Genomic DNA, 27,644 nt, shown 5'->3' with positions numbered 1-27,644 from the left:
TGATACAGCATCCCATGAAAGCCAGGCTAGCCTTCAACTCACTTTATAGCCATGAATGACTTGAACTTCTGATGCGGGTGTCTCCACCAGAGACTCGGTGTACATAGATGTGCCATCATTCCTGTGGTCCGAACCCAGGACTTTCTGCATTCTAGGCAAGCACTCTACCAACATCCCAGCAGCCTCCCCACACCCTGCCAGGGATCAGTTAGTTTGGGGTAAAATGATCTGAGTTTGAACAGTTAAATGAAACCATTTATGAAGAGTGCCTGTAGCATAACGAATGCCCCAGAAACAAAGGAAGTTGCCTTTCTTTCCTGCTTCATGTTTCCTGCTTGTCATCATGGCAGGAGGAAAAAGAGAGTGCATTTCCCATTGGCCCCCACATGCTCTGCCTGCCCCACATTTCCAGAAATCATTTTCCAAGCACTAACCACAGCTCTGCCATCCTGCCTATTTTGAGTGACTCCCTGTGTGCTGTGTCACTCTCTGGTTATTTTGGTGACCACATGACATGCAGTGCCTCAGCTCTTCTCACGCAGGGCTCCTCGGGAGACAAAGACATTCATCTCTGACCTCAAGCCAATGCTGTTATTTTCAGGGATTTTCCCGACATAGTGGAGGCCAGATGGGGACAGGATAGCTTTGAAGCCAGAGCTGCCTCCAGGGTGAAGGGTTGAGAGGTAAGCATTTTCTGGGTGCCAGGCACTCTCTGACTGACATTGCATTCGGGGTCACACACAAAGAGATCCCACCACTTTGTGGGCAGCTGCAGCTCTGGGGTTGGGGTGCAGGTCATCAGGTCACTGTTGTTTTTGTTGCTGTTGTTGTTTCCTTCTCTAACACAGCACTCAAGAACAAAGCAGAAACGTGGTCAAAAGGAAGAAGGGATCTGGATCTGGGTGTGGAGGTGTAGTGCAGTGTGTGCCTAGGACGCAAGGAGCCCCGGCGTGGGTCCCCAGGACTAGGTGGCACACACCTATAGTTCTAGTACTTGGGAGGTGGAGGCAGAAGCATCAGAGTCTAAGGTTATCCTCATCTACATAGTGAGTTCAAGGCCAACCAGAGACTCATGTTTCAAACAAACAAACAAACAAGCAAACAAACCTCTAAACAAACAGATAAACAGAACTTTCGAGCTGGAGGGGCATAGGTCTGTATGTTCCAGGTAGTGTGAGGTATCTTAGGCTGGCAAAAAGTTTTCCGTCCATCTTTAAAATGGCCACATGGCCATGTAAAAATGAGTCACTATCTGTGGTCATCATCCTGGCTGGCAGCTGAGGCTGGGTGGGCTTGTGGTTCAGAGCTGGAGAAGGGAACCTGGCACCCTGAGGGAAAAGAAGTTCCTCATTACTGGTTTCCACCCATTTCCATCCTCTGTCAGGGTTTGAGTGGGGGAAGGTGGACAAGGCTTAGGAAAGAGCAGGCCAGGAACCAGGAGGACTGGGTGGAAACGGTTTCTCCATAGTGGGAAAACAGAACTCAATGGAACATTTACAGTTGGTTGCAGAGTGAGAAAGCTGTCTACAGGGGTGTGGGGGTGGGGTAGCTTCTGGTTGAAGAATAAAGTACACACAGCTGCAGGGCCACTGAAATTACGTAGGCAAAGACTGCGAGCTGGGCCCTATGTCAGAGACACAGGCATTAGGATCCACAGACCCCTCCAGCATTGAGGAAAGAGAACTCATTCACATATCTCCATGGAGCGGTGGAGCAAGAGCCAGCCCTTCGGGTGGGGGCTGGGTCAGGATCCCACTGACGCTCCTTGGGGAACAAGCTTTTCCTTTGGAGTGGCCCCTCTTCTCTTCGTTGCGCTTAATTTTCGTTTCGTGAGTAGCGTCTTAGACATCCGAGTTCCTGGCTTTCTCTCTGTCCTGTCACTGACATGCGGCAGGCACCCCAGGGACATCTGGGAGACTTTGGCCTTGTTCTAGCAAATCCCAGCTATGTAACGAGACGGTGCGCATATGGACAGCTGAACAAAACCTGAGACATTCTGGACTTGAGGGCAGATGGCTGGACAGCACTGGCCACCCGGAGCCACTGCTTCAAGACTTCTGGTCAGCTGCTGGGCACTCTGGGAGTCTTCTGGGCTGATTCCACCTCCCCCACTTGTAACAAGCACACACCACAGTGAGCATTGTCCAGGCTTCTTAGATTCCTAAACACAACACCATAAGACCACATAGAAACTACAACACAGATAGATACGTATACCACACACACACACACACATGTCACTTATGTATCCCACGCACCACACATCTTGCAAATCACCCACTTGTTATACTGCACGTATGTATACATTCAAACACAGCATCCAAAGAACTCCTTAAGAACACGTACATTTTCGCCGTAGCTTCCCACACCGCTCAAAGAGTTCTCTGCGGTATTAAGAGTGTGTAAAGATCCCTCAGGATCCTAAGAGTCTCTCAGAGGTGGGACGTGGATTCTGGTGTCAAGAAAAATAAGCAGCCTTTCCTCCTGCGACCTCCTGGAGCCCAAAGCAGTGTGGATTCCTGCTCCCCCAGGCCGCTGGCCCCACTCACCACCAGCTCAGCACCACCAGCCTCGCTCCTTGCCGGGTTGCTATGGGGACCAGCCTGTGGCATCCCAGGCTGAGCCCCGCCTGCCTGCCTCCCGGGCTCTCCACGTGCTGCTGCTTTGTCAGGGCTCAGTCTCTGCAGCTGAGGCCAGCAGAAGACAAGGGCGCTGCCAGGGAGACGGGACCACCCACAGGACCCCAGGCGGGCTGATCAGGACCTGGAAGCACAACTCAGCTCTTGATGTCTCTGAGGAGACCCCCAGCTTCCTGCCCTCTGGGACCCAGCTGAGCTCCTCCCGAAGCGTCCCTCTGAGAGTGTAGTGTGCGAGCCTCCAGGCTTGCCTGCTCCGGACTATGAAAGGCATGAATTCCTGGTTTGTTTTAAAAGGACTTCCATTCCCAAAGGAAGTCGGTAAGTACCCTGGATTTCAAGTGGCTTTGGGACCGGAGCTGGGGTCTGTCTGTGTGGCTGATTTCCAAGGGGTGGAGCCGACAGGACTTTCTGAGGAAGGGGAGGGTGTATAATTTGAAGAGAGATTTAATCACCCCAGTGAGCTGTTAGGAGACCACTGCTGTGATTCTGGGGTGCCCGGCTCCCACAAAGAATTATCTGGGTGTTTATTGAGCAGTATATAGGAGGTTCTGATGCGGTTTCTCCACCCTTGGCTCACTCTTCTAATTTTGTTTTCAAATGGACAGGAAAGGAGGATGGTGTGCTTTGAATAAGATATGACGGCCTGTCAGGGCCGTGACGGTGGGACCCCATGTCCGATGACAAGCGTCTTTTTACCCTCGTTTCTTTTCGTTAGCGTTACTAGTGCAGTTATCCCTGAAAGTCACTCTAATGAAAGTGAAAATCAACCAGGAGAAAAAAGCAGTCTTTGGCTTTTATGTGGGGAATTGGAGGATCGTTGAAAGAAAGGGGGAAACTATTAAAAGGCCATGTTGTGTGGCCTGTCTGTTCTTTCTGCTGCAGGCTGGTGGGCACTCCAGAGTGTTCCAGGCATTCTCCCTCTTCCTTTCCTCCCTTTCTCCCTCCCTCCCTCCCTCCCTTCCTTTCTCCCTCCCTTCCTTTCCTTCTTGTAGCCCAGGCTAGCCTCACACTCACATGTAGTTGAGTTAGAATTTCTAATCCTCCACCAAGTGCCAGGATTATGGACACACACTATAATATCCAGTTCAGCTATATGGATCTTATGCCATTCTCAATCTGTGGGTCATGACCCCTTTCAGGTGTCAGCAACCCTTTTACGGGGGTTTCCAAGGCAACCTGCCTATCAGGTATCTACATTATAATTCACAGCAGTAGCAAAATTATAGATACCAAGTAGCAATGAGAACAGTGTTATGGCTGGGTGTGTACTAAGGATCTGAGCAGGTTGTTTTGGACTGTATCTTGTACACAGAAGCCAAGCACCTCAGCAGCAGTAAACCCAGTTGTTCTTGGCCACAGCTGCTGGCTCTTCCTTTCCTGACCTTGTTCTGGGGTGGAGGGATGGGAGGGGTCCCATGAAGGGCATCTGGCTTTGAGTCCTGAAAACTGGGGTCCTGGCCTCATCTTATCCAGAGTGGGCATCTGGTTCCCAGTCCATCGGCCCCACAGTTGAGGTGGGTTCCAAGGACATCAAGAAAGAGACCTTAGCTTCCTTATCTGCACAGTGAGGGCTTGTCTCTCAGGCTCTTGGTGAGATTCCTGGATAACCCCAGGACTCTTAGCCTGTTGTTGGTCTACACTGCTCTAGAAGAGAGGGTTACACACACACGTGACCTAGGGTCATGTGTCACTTACTGGCTCTTTTCTTTTTCACTTTTTTTTTTCCTTTCTTTTTTTGGTTCTTTGAGACAAAGTTTCTCTGTGTAACAGCCTTGGCTGTCTTGGAACTCTCTCTGCAGACCAGGCTAGGTTCGAACTCACAGAAATTGGCCTACCTCTGCCTCCCCAGTGTTGGGGATTAAAGGAGTGTGCCACCATGCTTGGCAAGTTTCTGTGGAATGGAAGAGTCAAGGGTACGTTTGTGTGTGCCACAACTCTGATCACAGCGCCACCTCCAGGCTTAAAGGAGACAACACACACGTGTCCATTTACTGAGTGAGGATGGAGTCATTTCACACTTGCAGTTTCAGATCAGTGCTGGGGCCATCCATACACTGCCTCCCAGCGAGGGAGGCTGCACGGGGACCATGGGGGACCATCAGCTCAGCATTCCCAGGTCACCATATGTAGGGCCACCAGGGGGAGCATCTGAGTGCCCGTATGTGTATTTGAGGCCAAAAGCTTGCTTGCAGAGATGTATTCAGGAGTAGGGGAGAGACTGAGGCTGCCCTGTTCAGGCCTGCACCTGTCCTCGGGGGCCCATCACGGTCCCGTGTGTGGCAGCGAAGGTGCAGCCATCTGTGCCTGTCATAGCTCTGTGTGGGCCAGTGAGGGTAGAACCAGCCTCCCTCTCACAGCCTGCTGAGGAGCTCTGTGTCAGTCGCACAGAGTTCAGGCTGTTCTCAGACTTGCTTTGTAGCCAAAGATGACTTGGAATTCCTGATCCTCCTGCTTCCAACCCTGAAGAGCTTGGAGTTCATAAGGGTGCCGCCATGCCCAGTTGATACCGTGTTTCATACATGCTGGGTAGGCACTGTCCCAACTGTTCCAAATGAGCTACATCCCCAGCCCAGCTGAGGAACTTTTAATCTCCCTTGTCTAATGAAACCCGTGCCTCCTGCAGGGGCTTAACTCACCAATTGCTGACCAGCTATAAAACTGGCTAATAGAATCTATCCTTCCTTTCTTTCTCCTTCCCTCCCTCTCTTCTTTCCTTCTCTCTCCCCATCTTCCTCCTTCTAGATAGCTCAGACAGCACTGCTGTGGGCATCCTTAGTTCCTGACAGCTCTCATCTTTCCAGGCATTCACACTCCCAGCTTCCCAGCTCATCCTGGTGAAAGCTACTGCCTAAGTACACTTGCTATTGAACCCTAAGTTCCCTTTCGAGGGGAGCTGGGAATAGGACTGAAGAGTAAAGGTTGGATCCAAGTAGTGGTAAAAATAACCGTTTGGCAGGGTTTAATGTCTGGATTGGGTGCTGAGAGTAGAAGCAGGTCCCCAAATCACTCAGGCTTCTGAGTGTTTGCCTGGCTGACGCCACGCAGCTGCACAGGAACAATGCTGGAATTACGCTCTATTCAGGGACTGATGGGTTAGGGGCGTGGCCACCCCTTTAACGCCTTAGCTTTTATGGATCACTCCCTATTTATGCTTCGATGCCTTTTTTCTTAGAGTTTAAAAGGGAAGGCACCCATCCTAGGCTTCACGTGAAGGGCAGACACATCAGAGCTGTTTGTTATAGGTAGGAAGAGACAATTGCTTTCACTTTTTCATTTCAGGCTCAGATGTCATTGGAGTGACTGCCAGAGTCACCCTGTAATTATGCCCCCTGTTTCAGAAGCTCTCAAAATGCCACTTCACTTAAGCACTGAGCGGGTGTTGCCTCTTTAGTTCGGTGCCAAATGCTCTGTGGGCTAAGGTGACTAACCTGTCAAATATTTTTTAAAGCTTTTTTTTTTTTTTTTGAAGATCAAGAAGTCTGATTAATTGATTAATTAGCTACTCTCTGTTCCCAGCATTTTACATGCATGACCTAGTCGGAGTGATCAGCCCATCCAAGGTCAATGAGCTTGGCTGACTTCACACACAATCCTTTGCACACAGATCTGAGCACCCTGTGGCCACTTCCAGAGTCAAACAGGCAAGCACAGACAAAATTATATCAAAGTCTGGAAAGAATTGTTCACTCCTGACCTGAATGCCATTGTAGTTTAAAGTGGCCTAGAAAGCTTTCTGGGGAAAAAAAAAAATATTTTCAGAAAAGGGACTCACACTCCACATCCCTCCCTTGGTTTCTTGGCTACATTTTTCCAAGGAGAAATTTAGGGGTAGTGAAGTAGAAATTAAAATTTCCATACATAAACAGACATGGAGACAGCTGGTTCTCCTTTGGCAAGAGCTCTGGGCTGGGAATCTTGGATGAGCAACTCGAAGTTTTGAGCTCTTAGTTTTAAATGGCTTGGATTCTCTCTTGATTACAAATATTGTGAATGATCTCCCTAAAACTTATGAGTTATTGAGGAACTTTGAGAAGAAAGCAAAAAATTACCAAAAGCTCAGTACCCCAACATAGCCACACAAGCAGGCCTCTGGAAGGTTTTGTCTTCCTGAGTCTAGACTGTCGTCCTGCAGGATGTTTAGTTCTTGGTCCTGGAAGCTGACAAGGGTGTCTGGGGGCTGTGAAGATAGATCCAGCTGTGAAGTGCTTTCCTTGCAAATACAAGCCTGTGAGCAAGCATGAGGGCCTGAGCTTTGACCCCTTACACTCATGTAAAAGCCAAGTGTGGCAGTAACAAGCAGTGCCTGTTACTCCAGTGTCGGGCAGGAGACATGGAGATCCCTGTAAGCTCGTTGGCTGACCAGCCTAGCGCAGCTGATAAGCTCCAGGTTCAAAGATGAGCTAGGGGCTGGAGAGATGGCTCAGTGGTTAAGAGTGCTTGCTGCTCTTCCAGAGGACCAGGGTTTTGTTCCCAGCATCCACATGGCAGCTCATAAGCATCTGTAACTCTAGTTCCAGAAAGTCCAGTACCTTCTTCTGGCCTTGAGGGCACTGTATGCACATGGTGCACATACATGCATGCACACGGGGAAAACATTCATTCACTGAAATTGGGGAACATACTTGATGTTGGCTGACGGCTTTCCCAAACATATGCATGTGTCCGTACATACATTGACACACAGACACACAAACACACACCTGCATTTGCATATATACATACCCACATAAGCACACACAACATACACACACCTGGACATGATGTCACCAGCTTGTAATCCCAGGGATGGGGAGCTGAAGAGCGGAGGATCTTTGGGGTTCACCGGCCAATCAACCTAGCCTACCTAACAAATTCTAAATGAGAGACTCTGTGTCAAAACAGAAAAAGTGATCTGGACATGATGGCACATACCTTTACTCCTAGAACTCAGAGGGTCTAGGACAGAAGTACATGGATCTCTGTAAATTCAAGGTCTACACAGAGGGTTCCAGGCCAGCTGGATGACATGGTGAGAATTTGTGTCACAAAAAGAGCGTGGAAAAAAGATGTCAGCACCTGAGGAATGCACTTGATGTTGACCTCTGGCCTCCATACACCTGTGCACACATATGCACCTGCACATACATGAACATGCACACACATGCACATAAAGATGCTTCCCATCCAAGCCTATTGGAAGTAACAAGAAGGTCTCCACCCTCCTGCTTTGTTGCTCTGGTGTTTACTTGTTTTTATGGAAAAATAAGAACCACTTGTACTTATTTGCCCAATACTTGGATTCCGAAGGGTCCAGGAAGGGTTTGGAACTTGTGTCTCTCAGTCCTAAAACTAGATGGGTAACTGGAGAAGTATCCAGGCTCTGAACACCATTGCTAGAGTGACTGGTTGTGATCCCAACAAATGGGCAGAAGGGCCAGCATGGGGTCTGCCTTGCTTGGAAAGGTCTCAATATCTTTCCATCTCCAGGGACTGCCTTCAGAGCCTGCTCTGTGTTCTGTGTCCAGAAGGTGATCAGCAAAAGGTTATTGACCAATCAGGTAAAGGCATTTGGCTCTCAACCCCAGTTGTAGATTCTGTCCCAGCAAGTGGCCCTTGCCAGTGGGGATTTTCAGAAAGTATTGTTCCATGTACGTCCTCTTGCTGATGGGTCTCTGATCCACTCCTCTGTTCTCCAAGGCCTCTTTGAGTGTCCACTTTTACAGCTCCTTGGCTTTTGATCTTTGCAGAGGAGCCTGAGCTAGGGGCCTGGCTCCTCCTAATTCATTGCTAGCTTTCCTAGTAAGTAAGGCTGGGAGATCTCACAGGCAGAATAGGGGCCCAGGAACAGAAGTCCATTCTCCTGGGAGCTGCCTCCTGTGCCGTGGTTTGTAAGAAGAGGAAAACATCTTTGAGGGACAGCTGAAGGAAGCCTGGAGGGCATGTGGTCTTCCTCCAGGAGTCTCTGACTACGTGAACTTATTCAGGGTCCTTGAGGTTGAATAGCATGAGGAATCCTTCATTGCCAGTGTTAGCGTTTGAATCTGATATGTCTCTCACAAGTTTATGCGTTTGCTGCAGTTTTTGAGACGGGATCCCGCCTAGTCCAGGCTGGCCTCCAACTCAGTCCGTAGCCGAGGATGATCTTGAGCTGAACTTCCTTTCTCGCTTCGGCAGTGCCGGGATTACAGGCATGTGTCACCATGCCTGGCTGGTTAGATTCCTATTTCATGGCTGGTGGAGTTATTTGGGGAGGCTGTGAACCTTCAGGAGGTGGGGCCTAGGTGGAGGAAGTAGGTCAGTCACTGGAGGCATCCCTTGGAGGTGTGCTACCCTTAGCTCCTCCCAGTCACACCCTCTCTGTTTCCTGCTCAGCCACTGTGTGATGCGTTCAGACACATTCCCACCGCTATGATGGACCGATGGTCTATGTCCCTTGAAACCTTTGGCCCACATAGGTCCCTCCTCCCTTGAGTTGTTTCTGTCAGATACGTTGTCTTAGGGACACAACTAACACTTCAGGGCTGTGGATCTGTCGGGCCATTGGTTTCATGTACGTCAAGCTGAAATAATTAGAAAAAATAGAATATGTGCTTCCATCTTTTACTTCCCAGAGAACGCTCTTCGACCTTGGGAGGAGCTTCCCTCCTTCTGAGCTCAGGTCACCTCCTTGCTTGTTTCCTAATGAAAATGTTGTATCATGTATCTACTGCTGCCTAACAAATCAGCCAGAACTTAGCGGCTTAAAAAGGTAGTAGGGCTAGGATTTGACTCAGTGGGTGATTTGGATCCCACATAAAAGCCAGTTTGGGCGATTCACATCTGTAACACACAAATGCTGAGGGAATGGAATAGGTGGATCCCTGGAGCTCAGTGGTCAGCCAGTCCTGAGCAGTGAGTTTCAGGGTCCGTATCAGACCCTGTCTCAAAAAATAATGTGGAGGCCAACAAGATGACTCAGGGATGTTCTGTGCGGTCTGGAGAATGATCTACATGATAGGTATACTTTTGGTTTTCAGTGAGTGACCATAGTAAGCTTATTGCAAGCCATCGTGAAATAGCAAAGATAGATGATAGATAGATTAGACAGATAGATGAGAGATAGAGGAATGATAGATGATTAATAGAGATAGATAGATAGATAGATAGATAGATAGATAGATAGATAGATAATAGATGATATTTAACTGGGTGTTCAAAACATTCAGCAGAAAACAGCTGGGAATGCCCTGTGAGGAAGTTATCTGGAGTTCTACATAGAGAGACAGAGTCAGGACAGAATGGTATCCCCTCGGGGGAAGCTTCCAAGCGAAAGAACAAAGAGCAACATACAGAGAGAAGGTCACATCCAATCCAGCGCTCACAGTATATAGCAGCCGTGGACTGGAAACGTTGAGGCAGTCGGCTGGAGTTCCTGGCTGAGTTTTCTCTCCATGGCTGAGCTTCTCGTGGCTGAGTTTCTGGTTTCTGTTTCACACCACAGGCACTTTAACATCATATGATTAAATAGTGACCTATTGGAAATGCTCTGCCTTCTAGCTTCTAGTGTTCAGGGACATGATGTTTTCACTCTTGGGCTGTTTTGCTGTCCTCCCCTCCTTGTCATGGTGTTATGGGGCAGTTCATCCCCAAACAAGAAGACTTAAAGGACACGATATAAACACACTTGGGCCTAAGGGGACCAACTTCCTCTCAAGCCTGACAAATGGAATCTGGTCTCCAGGACCCATATGGCAGAAGTAGAAAGCTGACCTCTGCAAGCTGTCTTCTGGCCTCTGCATGCACGCGATAGCACATGTGCACACAAAATAAATAAAAATGTAATATAAAAGGTTAGTGGAGAGTGACAAGGGAAGATGCCCTATATTGACCTTTGGCCTCCCATTCACACACAGGTACACACACATACATGTATATACTATACCTCCTCTACGCACACATACAGTCATGACTCTATTAACTCAGCTTCATTCGACTGGTCAGGAGCTTGGGTATGGCTTGGCTCTGGATACAGTCAGATGGAGACTGGTTTCAGCCTCTTCCACATAGGTGTCTCCTCAGGGCTGCCTGCATAGCCTTCCAACACAGAGCTGATTCCACACAAAACCTGCAGTGCTGTGTCTGACTTAGGATGTCACCTGTGTAACGTCACCTCTGGACACTGGTATTTATGGGTCATTCACAGTGGAAGGGGCCACGTAAGAGTTTACCAAGACGTAGTCACCATTGGCCCACTATGGGGGTTCTTTGTAAAGGTGTTATTCCGGGCTGGAGAGATGGCTCGGTGGTTAAGAGCACTGTCTGCTCTTTCTAAGGACCCAGGTTCAACTCCCAGCACTCACATGGCAGTTCATAACTGTCTGTAACTCCAGTTCAAGGTGGTTTGACACCCTCAAACCAATGCACATAAAATAAAATTAAATAAATTATAAAAAAAGGTGTTATTCCAAGTAACACCTTTAAAAAAAAAAAAACACACTGCTTTCTCCCACTCAGAAACAAGAGGACATTAGGCCTTAGTTTGGGCCTTTTTTGGGGGGGATGGGTGGGCAGAGTCTCATTATGTGATTCTGGCTAGCTTGGAACTCCCTCTGCAGACCATGAAGGCTTGAATTTACAGAGATGCCCCTGCCTCTGCCTCCTGAGTGCTGTATTAAAGGTGCACATTAACACACCCTGCCCTTTGTTTTATTTTTAAGCCATGGGAACTCTGTTCTCCTTCGCTCACTTGCTCTGAAGCCCTTTTCTCCAATCCTCACACCTGGCCTGTAATGCTCATCTTGACTCCCTGGGGCTGATCCTGTGTTCCTGGTGGGCCTGAGCCTGGGTCCCAGTCCTGATGGGATTCCGCTGCTGGCCTCCAGGCTCAGGATGTGCCAACAGAGAGACAATTGGGCTGTGCTGGACGGCAGGTGCTGGGCTTCCTGGCCTGGGCTGGAAGCATCTGGGTGGCTCACGGCTGCCTCCTCAGGGAACATGGCCCTTTAGGGAGTAAAGCAAAGGCCTCTGGGCCAGACACAGACAGCACAGCAGTGGAGATTCAGGCAGGGACTAAGATTCTTTGGACACTTGCCTGGGCCAGACCACATTCCTCACAATACCTCTAATACCCCCTCTCCTCCATTTTATGGAAGAAGAACTAAGGCTCTGAGAGGCTTCAGCCTACCAAGGACATATTCCTATGAGCTACAGTTTGAGTTCTTGGGGCTCTTGATCACTCTAGCCTATCACTCCTGCATAGGACATATTTGTGTTCCCTGGGAGTGCCCAGCAGAGTCGGAAGGAACCTGTACAAGTTCTCATCACCTCAGTCTTCAGCTTCTGGAAGGCACAATGCTTGCCTTGGGTTTGACCCTCCAAAGCCCACATGAAAAAAAAAATCTGGGTGATGCATACACTGTGATCCCAGCACTGGGGAGGCAGAGACAGCAGACCCTGGGGCTTGCTGGCTGGCCAGCCTAGTGAAAGACCCTGCTTAAAAACAAAATGGATGGGCAACCTCTGAGGAATGATGCCTGTACTTGTCCTGCAGCTTCCAGGCACAAGCACATATCCATCCATGCCAGCACACGCACACTCATACATACATGCACAAGCACACACACACAAAAGTTAGCTAACTAAAATAAGAGGTTAGAGGAGTGAGGAATTGGCTCAGTCCAGGTACGAAGGCCTGAGTGTCCCCAGTGTCTACGGGAAAAGGTTGGTGTAGCAGCACGCTCCTAGAATCCCAACACTGGGGATGAAGAGGCAGAAGGGTCCCTGGGGGTTGCTGGCTAGCCAGCCTAGTCAGGTTGATTGATCCCAGGTTGAGTTAGAGAATAAGTGCCAAAAATAAAAAATAGGGTGGAGAGCAATTGAAGAAGACACTGAATTTTGACCTTTAGCCTCCACATGCTCACACATTTGTCACACACACACACACACACACACACATACACACACACATACAATTTAAGATTAGCTGATACAGCAGTGCTAATAGCAATCCCAGCATTTGAAAGACTAAAACAGTATAAATTTGAGTGAGTTTGGACTCATTTAGGATAGACAAAGAAGGCATTACTGAAATGGAGTCAAACTTGCAGCCTATGCATTTCAGGGTAACTCCCCATTATTTATTGACTTCCTGATATAATGAGAGTGCTTTCCCCTTAGGGCTGGCTGACTGGAAGAGGCATTACTCAGCCCTGCTGGGGCAGTCCTCATTGGCCAGGTCACCAGAGGCTCTCCAGGTCTCTTAGAGTCACCTTGAATCAATCAGCCAGTGGTGGAGTCTGCATCTTCCAACCCTCGGTAGCCGTTCTGCTGTCCCACCCACCAAGGTCTGAGAAAGAGCGTGCAGGACTTCTGTCTGAGTCTGCCTGACCTGGGTCACATGTCTACGAGTGGCTCCTCTTCCCTGGAGACATCAGTGATCTGAAGTCCGCTTGCAGAGGCAGGATGGGGGTTGCAGTGGTCCTTGCCCATCGACTTGTTAAATTTGAGCTCAGCCTGGCTGCTGCTTCAGAGCCAGGAGCCTGATATGGTTGTGACTAAGGATTACACTTTCGAAGTCATCCCCAGCCCAAGCAGATCAGGCCCTTCAGACCCAGCAACCCAGCCTCCTCTCACATTGCGTCATTGCTACGGAAATGTAAATATGCCACTGTTTTGTGACCAATATTGCAAAAATTAGAAAGAGGAAGTTGGGTTTTGTTCTTGCATGAGTTCAGCCCTGGAGGGGATACAGGCGGATCTTGGAGGAACGGTGAGTGGAGACCAGCTCCTGGGACCTTTGTTGAACCCTAAAATATTGCCTTGAGTTGTGAAGCGGGTACATGGGGAGGGTGGTAGAAGAATTCTAGAAGCCAAACAGGAACCATTCAGGGGAGACAGATGTTTTCAAGGCAGGAAGTTGCTGTGGTGTGCTAGCGGCGTCTCATTTCATGGCTTTGTCTCTCAGTGGCTCATACTGGTGCAAAGGAAGAGCTCCCATGAGCATGAGACACTTCTGTAACTACAGAGTGCTGGATACGTTGGAGGATGGGGCACAGCTCAAACTTATGAGATGGGGGCAATCTGCCAGCGATGACTGTGCCCCCTGGGAAGCTCAGGAGGGGCACGGATCCAAGGCTGACCCTATGTAGATGTTTTGGCCTCTCCCTGTCTTCCAGGCTTGTGGGCAAAGAAAGCAGGTCTTTCTCTGTTTGAGCTGAGGAGGTGATCCCTAGTGGGGGATAGGCCTTCTTACTCCATGTGACCTGAAGTCTTCAGTTTAGATATTAACAGATGTGTCTGTCTGGCAGGGCACTGTTAGAAAAGAAAGCTGAGCCACCTAAGGACTCCTTGGGACCCCCAAGCTGTGCCTGGGCAGCTCTGGGCAGTGGTCGAGGGTCTCAGGAGGCAGGCAGCCCTAGTGGAGTGTCACAGCAGCAGAGATGGAGTGATGTGATGATGGTTACAGCATCGTATCACACCTGAGAGGCAGGGCATATTTGAAAAGCCAGATTCTGGGACCTGTGGGGATTGTGGGGCAGGAGTCACAGTCATTGTGGATGACCAGCCCATTTCCATTTTTCTTTGGGGGGGGTGTCAGTGAGTACTGCAGAGGATGAATAGCTGTGGGAGGGGCAGCAGGAAGGGGATCCTGGTGGAGAAAGAAAGCTAAGAACAGGTTAACGGGTAGTCGTAGAGCCATGAAACTGTGGCACCTCCCAATGTGGACAGCTTCTCAGATGCTGCCTCAGTTTCCCTGTTTTTAAACTGGAATCTGAATGATGCCAAACTCACAGAGATTTAGATCGTATGCAGCTTCTCCTCAGTTTAGATTGGTCCATCTTAGCTGGGCAGTGGTGGTTCATGCCTTTAATCTCAGCATTCAGGAGGCAAAAACGGGTAGGTCTCCTAGTTCAAGGCCAGCCTGATCTATAGAGTAAGTTTCACGACAGCCAGGGATACACAGAGAAACTGTCTCTCAAAAAACAAAAAATAACATAAATAGATTGGTTCTTCTTAACACCTAAGGTGCCCACTGCTAGCTGTGTGTATGTGTGAGTGTGCATGTGCGTGGGGGGGGGGGGCAGAAGACAGTCTCTGTTGTTATTCCCCAGGACCTGTCTATTTTGTTCTTTAGACAGATTCTTTCATTGGCTTGGCTAGGCAGATTTGGCCAATGAGCCTCAGAACCCGACTCTATACCCTCAGTACTGGAATTACCAGAGTGTGCCTCTGAATTCAGCTGTTTTTTGCTTTGAACCTGAGCTCTAGGGGTAAAACTAGGGGTAAAAGTTTGTAAGTATGCAAAGCAAGTGGTTTACTGACTGAGAATCTCCCAGGCCCTATGTTTGTGAGGGATGAAACAGACACTGAACTCTCTTTTAGCTCATCCTGGACCCCCAAGCCTATGAATGGGCTGGCTGGTCCCCACATAAACTCTCTGAGCTGATACCATACATGCTTGGGGGAATGGGTGGGGCTAGCCGCAGCAAGGACAGGAGGAAGTGGTTTGTCTCCACTGGGCTACTGCAGGCCCCTTGCAGCCTACTTCTGCCTCTGGGGGATGAGAGTGGAGAAGACTCCTGTTTCTAGAGGGATCTGCACTTCCCAAAGTGCAGGGGCCCCAGAACTCTGTGTACCGAGGTCAAGAGCACATTATGAGATTAGCACTGAAATGGGTTTGTCTTCAGAAGCCTCACTGCTGAGTGGGAAACCTGGTCCCCTGCTGCTCTGTGATGAAAGCCAACTCCACTGGTTAAAACTTCCGGGTATCTGGATGCAGGAAGTTTCCACTACAGCTAGGCTGGTTGTGATTCCCAACTTACAGATAGAAAAGCTGGGGCTCCCTTTTAAAGCGACTGGGAAGGGAGTCTAAAGCAGCACTGGGCAGAGAGAAAACCAGACGGCACTGGGTCTGTGGACTGTTCTGGTGGCTACAAGGAGGCTCTAAGATGGACATGAGCTGAAAACAATGAACAAGGACAGAGAAGTAAGCACAGAGCTGGTCACTTCTGTGATGGCCTGTCTCTGCCTGACTCCGGGCAGGGTGACTGACAGGGGCCAGGGACCAAGCTTGCTCAGGAAGGAAATGGGAGACAAGAATGCCCTTCATTCTTTGTGGCCATTTCCCTCTGTGTGTGGGATCCGTTGTGCCTCAGATATTTATAGGTGGGTGAGGGGTTAGATATAACAAGTCTGTGCTGCTGGGGAGGAAGGCAATAGGGCATATCCTGTGTAAAGTGGGGGCAGCAACGTGATAGGCTGAGGGCAGGCTGTGGCCTGGGGACATATTTTGCACCATGGTGAGGCTGACATGTGAACCTCCTGAGGTCTGGCCTGCTCTTCCTCCTGGTGCTCTCACTCAGGTTCTAGGCAGCCTCTCCCGTGACCATTAACTGGTGGTCTTTGTGGCATCTGGGTCTCACATAGTGACTTTCCTTAAAAAGCTGGTGGGTGAGACCCTGTCTCAGAGATTCCTCAAATGGTGTTAGACCCACTGGCTGCCATCTACGAGGATGTGGGCATTGAGTTAATTTGCTAGTCTCCCCTCAACACCTCCTCCTGTGTCCCACTATAGAGACTTTACCCCACATGGCCTGGTTTGTTAACTCCATGTTTTCTGCCTTTCCCCTCCTGAAATATTTTAGCCATCTCTGAACTTCTAAAAATAGGGGACAATTAGGTGCTCCAGTCCTGTAAAGCAAGGTGATCTAGACATGCAGTTCCTCTGAGGTGGGGTGATCTATACTGGAAATGAAATTTGGAATCCAGGGACCCCACCAATACTGCACAAAGAGCACACCGACAATTGACAAGGCAGCTTTCACTTTTCAATAGGGTGCTTTGCGGGGTGACGAGCACATGGTTTTAATCTCTAAGGCGGGGGGGGTACTGTGTCTTTTCCCCATTGGCTGGGGTTCAGCCTCACAGTCTTTCTCCCTATTGGCTAGTTTAAAAATCTGGTGCAAGTTTGTGGGGCTCTATGTTAATTGCCGTCTAATGCAAACAGAAGCTTCTCTGGTGAGGGTTGAAGGGCAGATCAGTCTATGGGTCTAATAAGTCAACAGGAGTCAATTTTATACAATGTCTATTTGGCGAATAATAGCAGTAGGTTTTTCTTCTAGGCACTATGACACATCTAGTCACAGGTTGGTGACCTGATGATGGTGCCAGGTATGGGTTTCCTTTTATGGAATGGGCCTTAGATCCAACCGGAAAGTAGGTGTTTACTCCCATGGTGTCCTTGCTGAGACCACAGCAGTGAGCATGTCCTGCCAGGTGAGTCATTCATCATAGCTCACAGGGCACAGCTGAGAATGACTGATGATCACTTTTCCTGTCTGGTAGCACACTTAGCAGCTTCCAGCACCATTAAATTTAGCTGGTAGGCATGCAACTTCCAGGTCAGTACCAGCTTTCTATCCTGTATGTTTCATGGCTCAAGCATGGGATATCTTCAGCAATTGGGACTTACCATCAAATTCTGTAGGGTAACCAATGACATTAGTCTGTAATGTTTGGAGGTATATGAGGCCAATGACTCCAAAAGGGGTAACCTGTTCCTAGCATTGGCTATTTTACTTGTTACCTTGTGGTGTCTAGGAGGGGTATTGTCTCCCCATTCTAGGGTAGCAGCTCTCCTCTCTCTCTGTTTTTTGTTTTTGTTCTTTTTTTAGGCTTATTTATTTATTATTTATACAGTATTCTGCCTGCATGTATGCATGCACACCAGAGGAGGGCACCAGATCTCATTATAGATGGTTGTGAGCCACCATGTGGTTGCTGGGAATTGAAGTCAGGACCTTTGGAAGAACAGCCAGTGCTCTTAACAGCTGAGCCATCTCTCCAACCCCTGTGTGTGTGTGTGTGTGTGTGTGTGTGTGTGTGTGTGTTTTAATAAAGCTTGTATAAGCTAGGTGTGATGGTGCACCCCTGTAATCCCAGCACTTGGGAAAGGAAAGGCAGGTGGATCTCTATGAGTTTGAGGCCAGCCTGGTCTACGAAGCAAATCCAGGATACCCAAGGCTACACAGAGAAACCCTGTCTTGGAAAGAAAAAGAAAGAAAGAAAGAAAGGAAAGGAGTTTGTACAGTAGCCTTCCATATGAGTTTTGGAAGGTTTTTAGTGTTATTTATTCTTTCCTCTATGTCCTCCTCCACCCTGTCTTCTCACTCCCATCCCAGTCTAGTCCTTCCTGTTCCATTATATCCAGCCCTAAATGGGACATCTATGTCACAGCCCCTCCTTCCAAGGCTCTAGGATCATTGCAGAAGAAGGAGCAGAAAGGCTGTTAGAGCCAGAGGCAACAGACGACTGCAAGAAAACAGTGTCTTCTGGGCACAACAGGGCAACTGTACGTATGAACTAAAAATGGTTGTGACAACATATGCAAGATCTGTGCAAGCTTACGCCAGACAAAATCCCAGACAGGAAGGGTGGGCTCAAAGTCCTGCCCCTAGTTGAGGAGCTATTGGCAATTGACAGCTGTGTGGAGAGGGCAGTCAGTTTTCTCTCAAACTGGAGCCCCTTCACCCCTGGTAAGACGATGGCACTCCTGTGGAAGGTCACACATCCAAGAATATACGAGCAGGACAAACTGGACTTAAAGGGTTAAAATAAAAGGAAGACACAAGCTGGGTGAGTTGAGAAGGGGGCAGATGCGGGAGGATTTGAGGGAGAGGAGTGACTATGATCAAAACACATTTTGTGAACTAATAAAAAAATGAGAGGAAAAAAGTGGGTGCAAAGAAAATGAGTGAAATGAGAAAAGGGGTCCTCTGCCCTGGCCATTAAGTTTTGGGAATGAGGCAGGGCCTTGAAGTGGATAAAAAGTTTGTAAAGGCAGGGGAGATTACAAAATAACTTCGCAAAGGTCGCATTCCTGTCATCATTCTTTCGGTAGAAAATATTCAAATTCCTTGTAATTCTTACCCGCATGTGGGCACTCAGCTCTTGTGAAGTACACTCAGGTTCTATAAAGTGGAATGACATGGACTCTCAGGTCCTGTGGTGGGCTAGCCTTCACGCTTGGGTCCTGTGGGATGGTGTGACTCACAGATCCAGGTCCCGTGAGTCAGGTCCTGTGAGGTTAAGTGGGCACTCAGGTCTTGTGAAGTGGGATAACGTGGTGGCTTGGGTCCCGTCAGGTGCAATGACTTGGACACTTGGGTCCTGGGAGGTAGAGCAGCCTGTGTACACTTCTACAGAAGACACCCACACCCTGAATTCTGCCTCACGGCTGACTTCCAATGTCTTCCCAGCTGTGGGTCTCAGCTTTTTGCTCCTGACACTTGAGCTTGTGGCCTTGTAGGGCCTCCTGTCTCAGTTGTTACCTGCCTGGTGATACGATGGGCCTAGTCTAATAAGGACTGCCTCGTGATGGGGTGCCACCTTTCATGATCTCAATTTTAGTTTCATGGTTTCGAAATCTGCAAATAGTCAAAGCATATTTCTGCATGTAGATGTGTATTAGAAGGCTTCTAAACATTCACTAGAAAGTTCATTCCAACTCCGTTGGTTTCTTCACCCAAAATACCCACCAAGGCTGTGCCTGGCTGAGGGCCACATGATGAAACGGACCTCCTCTTCTTTTAATTACTTGCCAGTGAGGAGAGGATGAGGAGAACAGCACAGTACAGGGAAAAGACGCTTTGGGTGAGAGCAGGAGTGGAGGCTGCATGGGAGGGAACAGGATGGGAGCATGTGGGAAACATGACTTTCAGAGGAAAACCTGCCTGAGAGCCAGATAAGGCAGGGGGTGAGCGGTCCCACCTCCCACTGAGGAAGAGTTTGTGTAGAGAGTCTGAGGGGGTCCCTGGGAGAATATCAGAGCTAAAGGGGGGCTGGCTAGAGTGGTCAGGGTGGACAGTGATGTGGGAAAAGTCAGCGTCTGTCTCAGGCTACCGTGAAGACCTGGCTCTTCTTTCCCGTTTCATTACTTTTTACAATGGAAATTTCCAAGCATAATCCCAAGTTGAGAGAATTGTCTACTGAGCAAAGGAGCTTGTTGGGAAGGCAGTCTGAGCTTACAGACAGAATGGAATGCTGGGCGCCTGCACGATGGAGCAAGCCTGATGACCTGAGTTCTATCCCCGGGACACTTATGGTGGAAGGAGAGAAGACATCCACAAGTTGTCCTCTGACCTCCACGTTCATGCTGTCACACACACATGTAAATACACACATGTACACACAAACATGCATACTCACACATAGTAAACAAAATATTGAGCAAACATACAGGTAAGAAGATTAAAGGTGAGGTGGAAAGATGGCTCAGCAGATAAAGGCACCTGCAGCCAAGGCTGATAAGCTGAGTCAGTCCTGTAGACCTGAAGCCTATGTAGAGCAAGGAGAACATCAATGCCACAGAGTTGCCCTCTGACTGACACATGCTGGCTGTGGCTCTTCCACATACACACACACAAATAAATAAAGTTATTGTTTCCTTTTAAGATTAAATGAGTCAAGGTGTGGCAGGGCATGCCTCTAATCCCAGCATCCAGAAAGTGGAGGTAGGCAGATCTCTGTAATCTCAAGGCCACTTGGCGTCTATAGTGAGTTCCAGTTCAGCCAGGGCTGTGTAGTAAGACCTTGTCTCAAAAAAAAAAAAAAAAAAAAAAAAATTAAAAAAAAATTAAATGAAAAAAAGTCCCCAGATCTGGCTTCCCAAACACAGCCACCCCATGCAGCAGGGAGCTCTGTCCTTGTTCTCCAGCCCTGACAACTAAACCCTCATGACCTGGACTGGCTACCTGTGATTTTCTGGTAATCTAGTTTCAGGTCTACTACTAAGTACTAGGCTGTGCTTAGTACTTAGTTTTCCTGTGTCCTGCCACAGCTGAGTGGGTAGAGGCCTCTGCACACACCACAGTGACCGAGTTGTTTTGGGTGACAGTAACCTGTCAGAAGAATGTGCCATGCTGCCTAGTAGGGCTTCCACAAATAAACAGAATGGCTAATCTGGGTGTGGGGTTGGTGTATGCTGCTCCAGACTTCAGCAATCTGTGTAGGGCCGTCACTGTGTCCCTTCTCGGTAATAAGGCATATTAATAGATGCATGCTATGCTCAAAACCTCAGTGCTAACAAAGCCACAATTCCTTGAAGATAGGTGTGTTGGTAAAATGACAACTTAGCATGCGCAAGGTTTCACATTCCATCCCCAGTATCACACACACACACACACACACACACTGGATATAATGAAAGTAGGGAAGCCACATTTGGTTTCTTAATACCCTCCGTGAGATCTTAGGGGATTATCCTGAGTTGGAGGGTAAAGGCTGTCTGCACAGGCCTGCCTATGAGACCAGGAGTACATTTGCAGGGAACTCTCTCCTTTCCCTTCTTCCATCTCCAGGTCTGTCATCCAGGGAGGTGCCTTTGGCCTAGAAATGTAACCCATGAGAAAGTCACTCCTGCATTGTCCTAAAGTCATAAAATCAGGGCCACCAGCATGGTCCTCCACGCTGTGCCTCCACCCACATCCCTAGCCTCATCCCTAGGCGACAGGCTGCACAGCTGATCCTGTGAGGGAAGACTGGGGAAAGAGGACATCAGAGCTGTGTGTTGAGGCTTCAGAAGCAGGCTGGTGGGTGCTCCCTTCATGGTCACACCTCTGTGGGCCACACTCCTTCTGGTTCTTTACAAGAAGCAAGCTCAGGTGTTCTGAGACATTGGCCTCTTGGCATGAATTCACAGAGCTACCCTCTCCCCACACCTTGGTTCAAAAGAAACTGTTCTTTCTGAGAATGGTGGCTTATGCCTGTAGTCTCAGCCCTGAGGAGACTGGGAACTAGATTATAGGAAGAACCTGAAAAAAAAAAAAAAGAAAGAAAGAGAGAGAGAGAGAAAGAAAGAAAGAAAGAAAGAAAGAAAGAAAGAAAGAAAGAAAGAATACTGTGTTGTCTTCTTTTTTCTCCACTCAGCTTGCCCTCATGCCCCTGCCCTGCTCTGAGGTCCCACTGATCCTCAACGCTAATTCCACGGCATGAGGCACCCCTTTGTGTTATCAGCAGATGAGGAACTAGAACACTTCCTAGGCTGAGAGCCCAATACGAGTACCCATCACTCCCTCGAACCTCTGAGTCATAAAGTGGCATTAATCTTACTGGGTGTTGGTCAACACCCCAGCTGGGCATGACCAAGGCACCCTGGGGCTTGCTCCTTGATGATACTGACTTGATAGGTTTTCAGTGTGAAGCCATCAAGTTAGGCCAAGAAGAAACCAAGCAAGGTCCCAAAATGGCTTGCCTACAGTTATTCTGTCATTATCCTTAGATACAGGTTTCAATGTGTTTGTCTGATGTTTCCAACATCATTGTCAGTTATGAGTCAGTTCCAACTGATTGAGATTTTGGGTTGTTTTTTTTTTTTCCATCATGGGTGGTTTGTCTGGTATTTGGGAGGAGAGATTTAAAACAAACAAACAAACAAAAGGTCTATGTAGCTTGGACTAGCCTCTAACCTCCCACAGAGCCAAGGAAGACCTTGTACTTCTGACTCTCCTGCCTTCGTCTGCTGAGTGATTACCGGGGTGTACCAACACATACATTGTATATAGTGCTAGGGGCCGAACCCTGTGCTTCATTCAGTCTAGGTATGCACTCTACCAACTGAGCTATGTCCCCAGCCCTGCCTGGTCACGTTTGATTAGATGCCAGGCATTGTGGTTTTTGCTTTGCTGGGTGCTAGATAGTTTAGAGTTTTCTTCAAGGAGGAAATTGATTTGTAAATAGTTTGGCCCTTCCTGTTAAAATTTGTTAAGTTGGAAGGTTAGTGGTTCTGCCACTGAGGTACCCCCCCCCGAGTTCTGGATGGATGCCTTGTAGATCTGCAGTCTTCAGGCTAGACAGTGGTCACTGGACACCTTTCCCTGTGTGGGGTTGCAAACACTCCTTCCGGTCCTTTGAGGGGGCCTGCGCTGTTCTTTGTCCTGGCTCATGAAGTTTCCTCAAGCTTGTTCGCCACGGTCCTCAGGAGAATCTCTGCAGATCTGGCGGTCTTTTTCTATGAAGCCTTCTTCTTTGTGGGACTCCCTCCTGTCAGCCCCAGTCAGCCTTCATGGTCACCCGGACATCTTCTCACTTCTGAGAGGGCCCTCCTCCCTGCTTCCTGGCTCACAAACAACCTCTGGGCAGTAATCTGAGACAAGAGGTCTTATCCCACCATTGCCATCTCTCAAGGCTTGTGAGCTCTGCTATCTGATGTATGGTGTCTTGTAAACTCTCCTTTGTATGCTATATAGTGAGGAATATAGCAAACTACTTGTTTTTTCAAGACTGGTTTCTCTGTGTAGCCTTGGGTATCCTGGACTCTCTCTGTTGACCAGGATGGCCTTGAACTCACAGAAATCCACCTGCCTCTGTCTCCCGAGTGCTGGGATTAAAGGTGTGTGCCACCCCTGCCAGGCTTGTGGCAAACTGCTAGTAATGGGCATTTCCTTCTTTGTTTTGGCATTGGCTCAGCTAAAAATAAACCTGCTTTCTGTGCTGAATGTGAGAGTATGCACCCAGAATCCAGGCACTTGGGAGGCAGAGGCAGATCAGGAGTTAAAGGCCAGTCTTGGCCTCTTGGCAGGTTTGGCACCAGCCTGGACTACATGAGACTCTGTCTCAAAAACAAAGATGAGGTGGGGAGATGGCTCACTCGGTAAGGTACTTGCCTGTACAACATGAGAATCTGAGTGTGGATCATGGGACCCACATACAAAGCTGGGCACAGCAGCAAGCTCCCGTGTAATCCCAGTAATCCCTATGTTGGGGTCCCTGGGTCGTGCTGGCTAGCCAGTCTACCCAAACTGAGCCTCAGGTTTAGTGAGAGGCCATGCCTGAGCAATGAGATGGAGAGTGACTAAGGAAGGCAGGGTGGGCTTCTGGCACGAACACGAATGCACACACATGCCTTGACCAGAAGCATAACTCCCTGGGTTTGATGGGTTTGAGCCGGCCTCTACTCTGCCAGATCGCTGCCTCTGACTACACAGAGGCTGAACTCAATTCACATTCCTTACGGAGCTTTTTATTGCTGTGTCATGGCTGACTTCTGTAAACTTTCAGTTTATCTCCCATGCTATGAGAAGAATGCAGCAAAACATGTATTTTCTGTTTGGAAGTCTAGTATTTCTGTCCACTGGGCCTGTTGAGAATGTGACATGAATTCTAGTTACTGTTTAGCTTGCTACCATGTTGGAGCATGCTCAACCCCCCTCTTTCTGGTTGAATTTTACGTGTTAAATTCACCTACTGCGCAGCTACTTCAGAAGTTTGGACACATAGGAATCATTGCCTTGAGGCATGATTATATAGTAACCTGAGTAATAAAGCTATTTCCTTAAAAAAAAAAAAGAATGTGACGCTAGCCAATGAAAAATGTCTTCCTCAAGTGACTTTGGAGTCACTGACCGAAAAGCCCACCCCAAAATAGTTTAGCCACAGGAAGGTGAGCGTGGGGGGGAGGGGGAGGAGCTTTGTCCAGCGGCCTATTGGCTCCCAGAGCCAGGGGCACTCCGCTGTCTCTGTGCGCGTCTGGAGGCGAGGAGGTCAGGTGTAGCTCCAGGACCGAGTCTGCACAGCTGGCTAAACTGCTGTCTGGAGAAGGAAGTGAGGACAGAAGCTGCGGGCCAGGGACTATCCGAGAGTGAACCAGTGTGTCCACTGAGCTACCAAGTGTCCAGCGGAGGAACCGTGTGAGTGTGTGTGTCTGGTGGGGCCACTGTGCCAGCGGGACTGCCAGTGTGTCTGGCAGCGTGTGAGTGTGTGTGAGCTACTTCGTGAATGGCAGCGCTGCCAGCGTGACTGTTTAAGATCACTACTCTGTGAGAGTGTGGGGACTCCAGAGTAAGTGTGGGGAATGTGTCTGGGTGACAGCGAGGGCTAGGGAGGGCTGCAATGTGCCGACTCCTCCTAACCACCCTAGCTGATCCCTGGCTTCAGGGCACCGCTTACCCACGGGCACTGACCCTGGCACCATCCTGGCCTTCCTTTGTCACGTGGTCAGTCTCAGACGCTGACAGTGGGCCGTCCTGGCCCTTCATCTGTCCCAGGAAGCCTGTGTCCTGCCCTGGGTCTGCTCTGGCGGGAAGGGGCCTAAGATGTCTTTCTTCAGCTCCTTCCTTTGGAACTGGGGCTTTGGTCTGTTCCAAACACCATTCTTTTTCGTGTGTTTTCTTTTTCTTTTTTTTTTTCCAGTACCATTTAAACAGCTCCACTTCTGATGGTCTGGGCAAGACATTTTCAATAGACTGTTCTAGCCCAAAGCAGGCACCTGCCCGTCAGTCCCTGCCAGCCTCATTGGGCCTCAGCGCTGGGGAACAGGTAAGTGACTGCCGTCTTTAGCCCCCCCCCTCCCCCGTTCCTCTGAAGCCTCGCCTTCCCATCAAGATGATTCCAGGGACTGTCTATCTTCCTCTAGGCCAGTCTCACCTTTGACCTTTCTCCCAGCTGTTGCTGAACTCTTTGAGCTCCAAGAACCAGCTCTTGACTCCGTCTCCCGTCTGGTGTGCACAGGTCACGTGACCTAGCTGTAGTGACCAGGGCATTGGCTTCACTTCCCCGGGAGCATCAGGGTTTAAAAAGCTGTGTGGACACAAAGGTGCTTTCTAAGTGGAGGCCGCCCACCCTTCTGCTGGCTGTGTTGTTGTTTCATGCATGTATCTTTAAATAGTAGCCTCACATCCCACGAAGTTTATGTACTATTCCACAGCATTACTTCTGTATGCGTGTGTGCGCCAGTGGTTACGTCAGTGTCTCCCTCTAGTTTATTTTTGTGCCAGGGTTTCTCATTAGAACTAATCCTTTTGGCTGGACTGGCTGGCTATTGAGCTGTGAGGATCCAGCTACCTCCTCGGCCCCCACCCTTAGCACAGGGATTTTGGGCACCTTCACTTAGCACCACCATGCCCAACGTTTAACATGGTGCTGTGTGCATCTGAACTCAGGTCCTCCTGTACCCACAGCAGCAAGCACTTTACCTGCTGTCTCCCCCGGCCCTAGGACTGCTTTTTTTAAGTAGGCGAAAACCTTGCTTTTTTAGATAAAACATGTTCCCTCTGCCACTCCCTCAACGCCTGTCTGGGGCGGACCCAGCTAAAGCGGTGTGTGAAGCAGTGTTTCCCACAGAGCTCCCGGCTGGCCCGTCTGATTGAGGCTGACTCTCCGGGGGTTGCTTTCAGTGACTGCACTGATCTGGCTTCTTTCTCCCCAACAGGAAGGCACTAGCCAGCCTCCTGGCAGAGCCCAGTGAGTTCAGCTGTGACAATGGAGTTGGGTAGGAGCCCCTCCACTCCCCAAGAAGCCATTTCCCCTCTTGGTGCACTGAGTGCTGTGCCCAGAAGCTCCCCAGTGGGGAAGCTTCAAGCCCTTCCCATTGGTCCAGGTGCCCACCGAGGGGCCCACGGCAGCGCAGGCTCCGCAGGGGATGTTTCCTTAGGGGAGCCAAGCGGTGCCTTGAAGATCCCTAACAGGGACAGCGGGATTGACAGCCCGTCTTCCAGTGTGGCTAGCGAGAACTTCCCCTGTGAAGAGGGCAGTGAGGGCTCCCCAAGCCCTGCCGTCCTGGGGCTACACCCTGAGACAGCTTCGGACAGCCGGCTCCCACAGGACACCCCCCAGGAGGAGGAAGATAGTGGCGTGGGTGAGGAGTCTGACCCCAAGACCACCCCTTCCAGGCCTGAGGAAGATGTCGGCTTGACGCAGGTAAGCCTTCCTTCCTCTACACCCAACACCAGGTACTCGGACAGTGCTAGAGATCATGGTGTGTAAACCCACACCTTGAACTCAGGAAATGTACCCACACACTCACTCCACACAGGGGAACTTCTGGGATGGAGGCTACCAGAAAAGGCCAGGTGGGGCCTCTGATACCTTGAATGTGGTTTCTTCCTCATTGGTGTGTGTGTGTGTGTGTGTGTGTGTGTGTGTGTGTGTATGTGTGTGTGTGAGAGAGAGAGAGAGACAAACAGACAAGAGACAAAGAGAGGTTTTATAGTTATTAATTCTCCTTTAAAACTTTGGTAGATTCATCAGTAAAGCCATCTTTTCTTTATCCTCTGTTGGTTTGAATTATTGATTCAATGTCTGTACTCATTGCTTTTTTCCAGATGTTTGTATTTCTTCATGGTTCAGTAGTCTTTATAGCCAAGCATTTCTGAGGATTCAGTTTTTTCTAGGTTGTACAATTGGTTAGCACGTAATTGTTCATTCTCTTATATCCTGTTCATTTTCACGTCGCCCACAGTACCAACAGACCCTCTTCCATTCCTAGCTTCAGTACCTAGTTGTTTCTCTTTCTCTAAGGTAACTAGATCAAGTTTGTGAGTTTTCTTGAGCCTTTCAGAAAGCCAACTTTGGCTTGGTTACTCTTTTGAAATTGTTTTTCCATTCTTGTCTTTTATCTCTGTTCTGATCTTTCTTACTTCCTTCCTTCTTCTAGCCTTGGGCTTAGCCTACTCTCTTCTAGTTTCTCAATACGTACAGTTAGGTTGTTTTAAGGTTTTGTTTCTATACATATATGTTTTTTTCTGATGTGGGGATGGTTTTTGTTTTTTGATGTTGTTTTATTTTTTGTTTTTCTGGGACAGGGTTTTTCTGTGTGGCCTTGGCTGTCCTAGACTTGATTTGTAGAGCAGGCTGGCCTTGAACTCACAGCAATCCTCCTGCCTCTGCCTCCCCCAGTGCTAGGATCACAGGCGTAGTGCGCCTGGCCCTAGTGTGGGGATGGAAGCCAGGGCCTTGTACATGATAAATGAGTGCTATGCCCCTGGGCTTTCTTTCTTTGTTTGAGTGTCTACGTGTGTGTTTTCTCATGTGTAGGGGCAGACACATGTGTGCATGTGCGCGTGCAGTGAGGACAGGTGTGGATATGCTTGTGCGGGCCCTAAGCTGACGTTGGCTGTCCTCCTGGACCACTCTCCACTTTATTTATTGAGGCAGGATCTCTCCTTGAACTTACAGGGCTCCAATACGGCTACTGTAGCTAGCCAGCTGGCCCTGGGATCCCCCGCCTCAGCCTCCTGAGTATTAGTGTCAGTTCATTTGCCTGTATCTGTGGAT

General features: G+C 49.0%; 1 protein-coding gene across 5 annotated transcripts in view; it reads left to right on the top strand.

Moving 5' to 3' along the window:
- The first annotated feature begins 2,689 nt into the window (after positions 1-2,689).
- Fgd3 (FYVE, RhoGEF and PH domain containing 3) overlaps positions 2,690-27,644 on the top strand; it is a 57,976-nt gene continuing 33,021 nt past the window's right edge. For 2 of the 5 annotated variants that reach the window (XM_060372926.1, XM_060372925.1), the window contains exons 1-3: positions 2,690-2,957; positions 24,783-24,908; positions 25,801-26,288. In XM_060372926.1, the coding sequence (XP_060228909.1) occupies positions 25,851-26,288 (438 nt within the window). In that variant the 5' untranslated portion in view covers positions 2,690-2,957; positions 24,783-24,908; positions 25,801-25,850. Of the gene's footprint in view, positions 2,958-13,170; positions 13,366-24,085; positions 24,279-24,782; positions 24,909-25,800; positions 26,289-27,644 lie in introns of those variants that run through there. The other 3 variants (XM_060372922.1, XM_060372923.1, XM_060372924.1) reach the window with 3 other exon arrangements.

This window comes from Meriones unguiculatus, chromosome 19, assembly GCF_030254825.1.
Source record: "Meriones unguiculatus strain TT.TT164.6M chromosome 19, Bangor_MerUng_6.1, whole genome shotgun sequence".
In the NCBI taxonomy this organism is placed as follows: domain Eukaryota; kingdom Metazoa; phylum Chordata; class Mammalia; order Rodentia; family Muridae; genus Meriones; species Meriones unguiculatus.
Note: the sequence above shows the minus strand (reverse complement) of the source record. Positions and strands in the feature narration are given on the sequence as shown.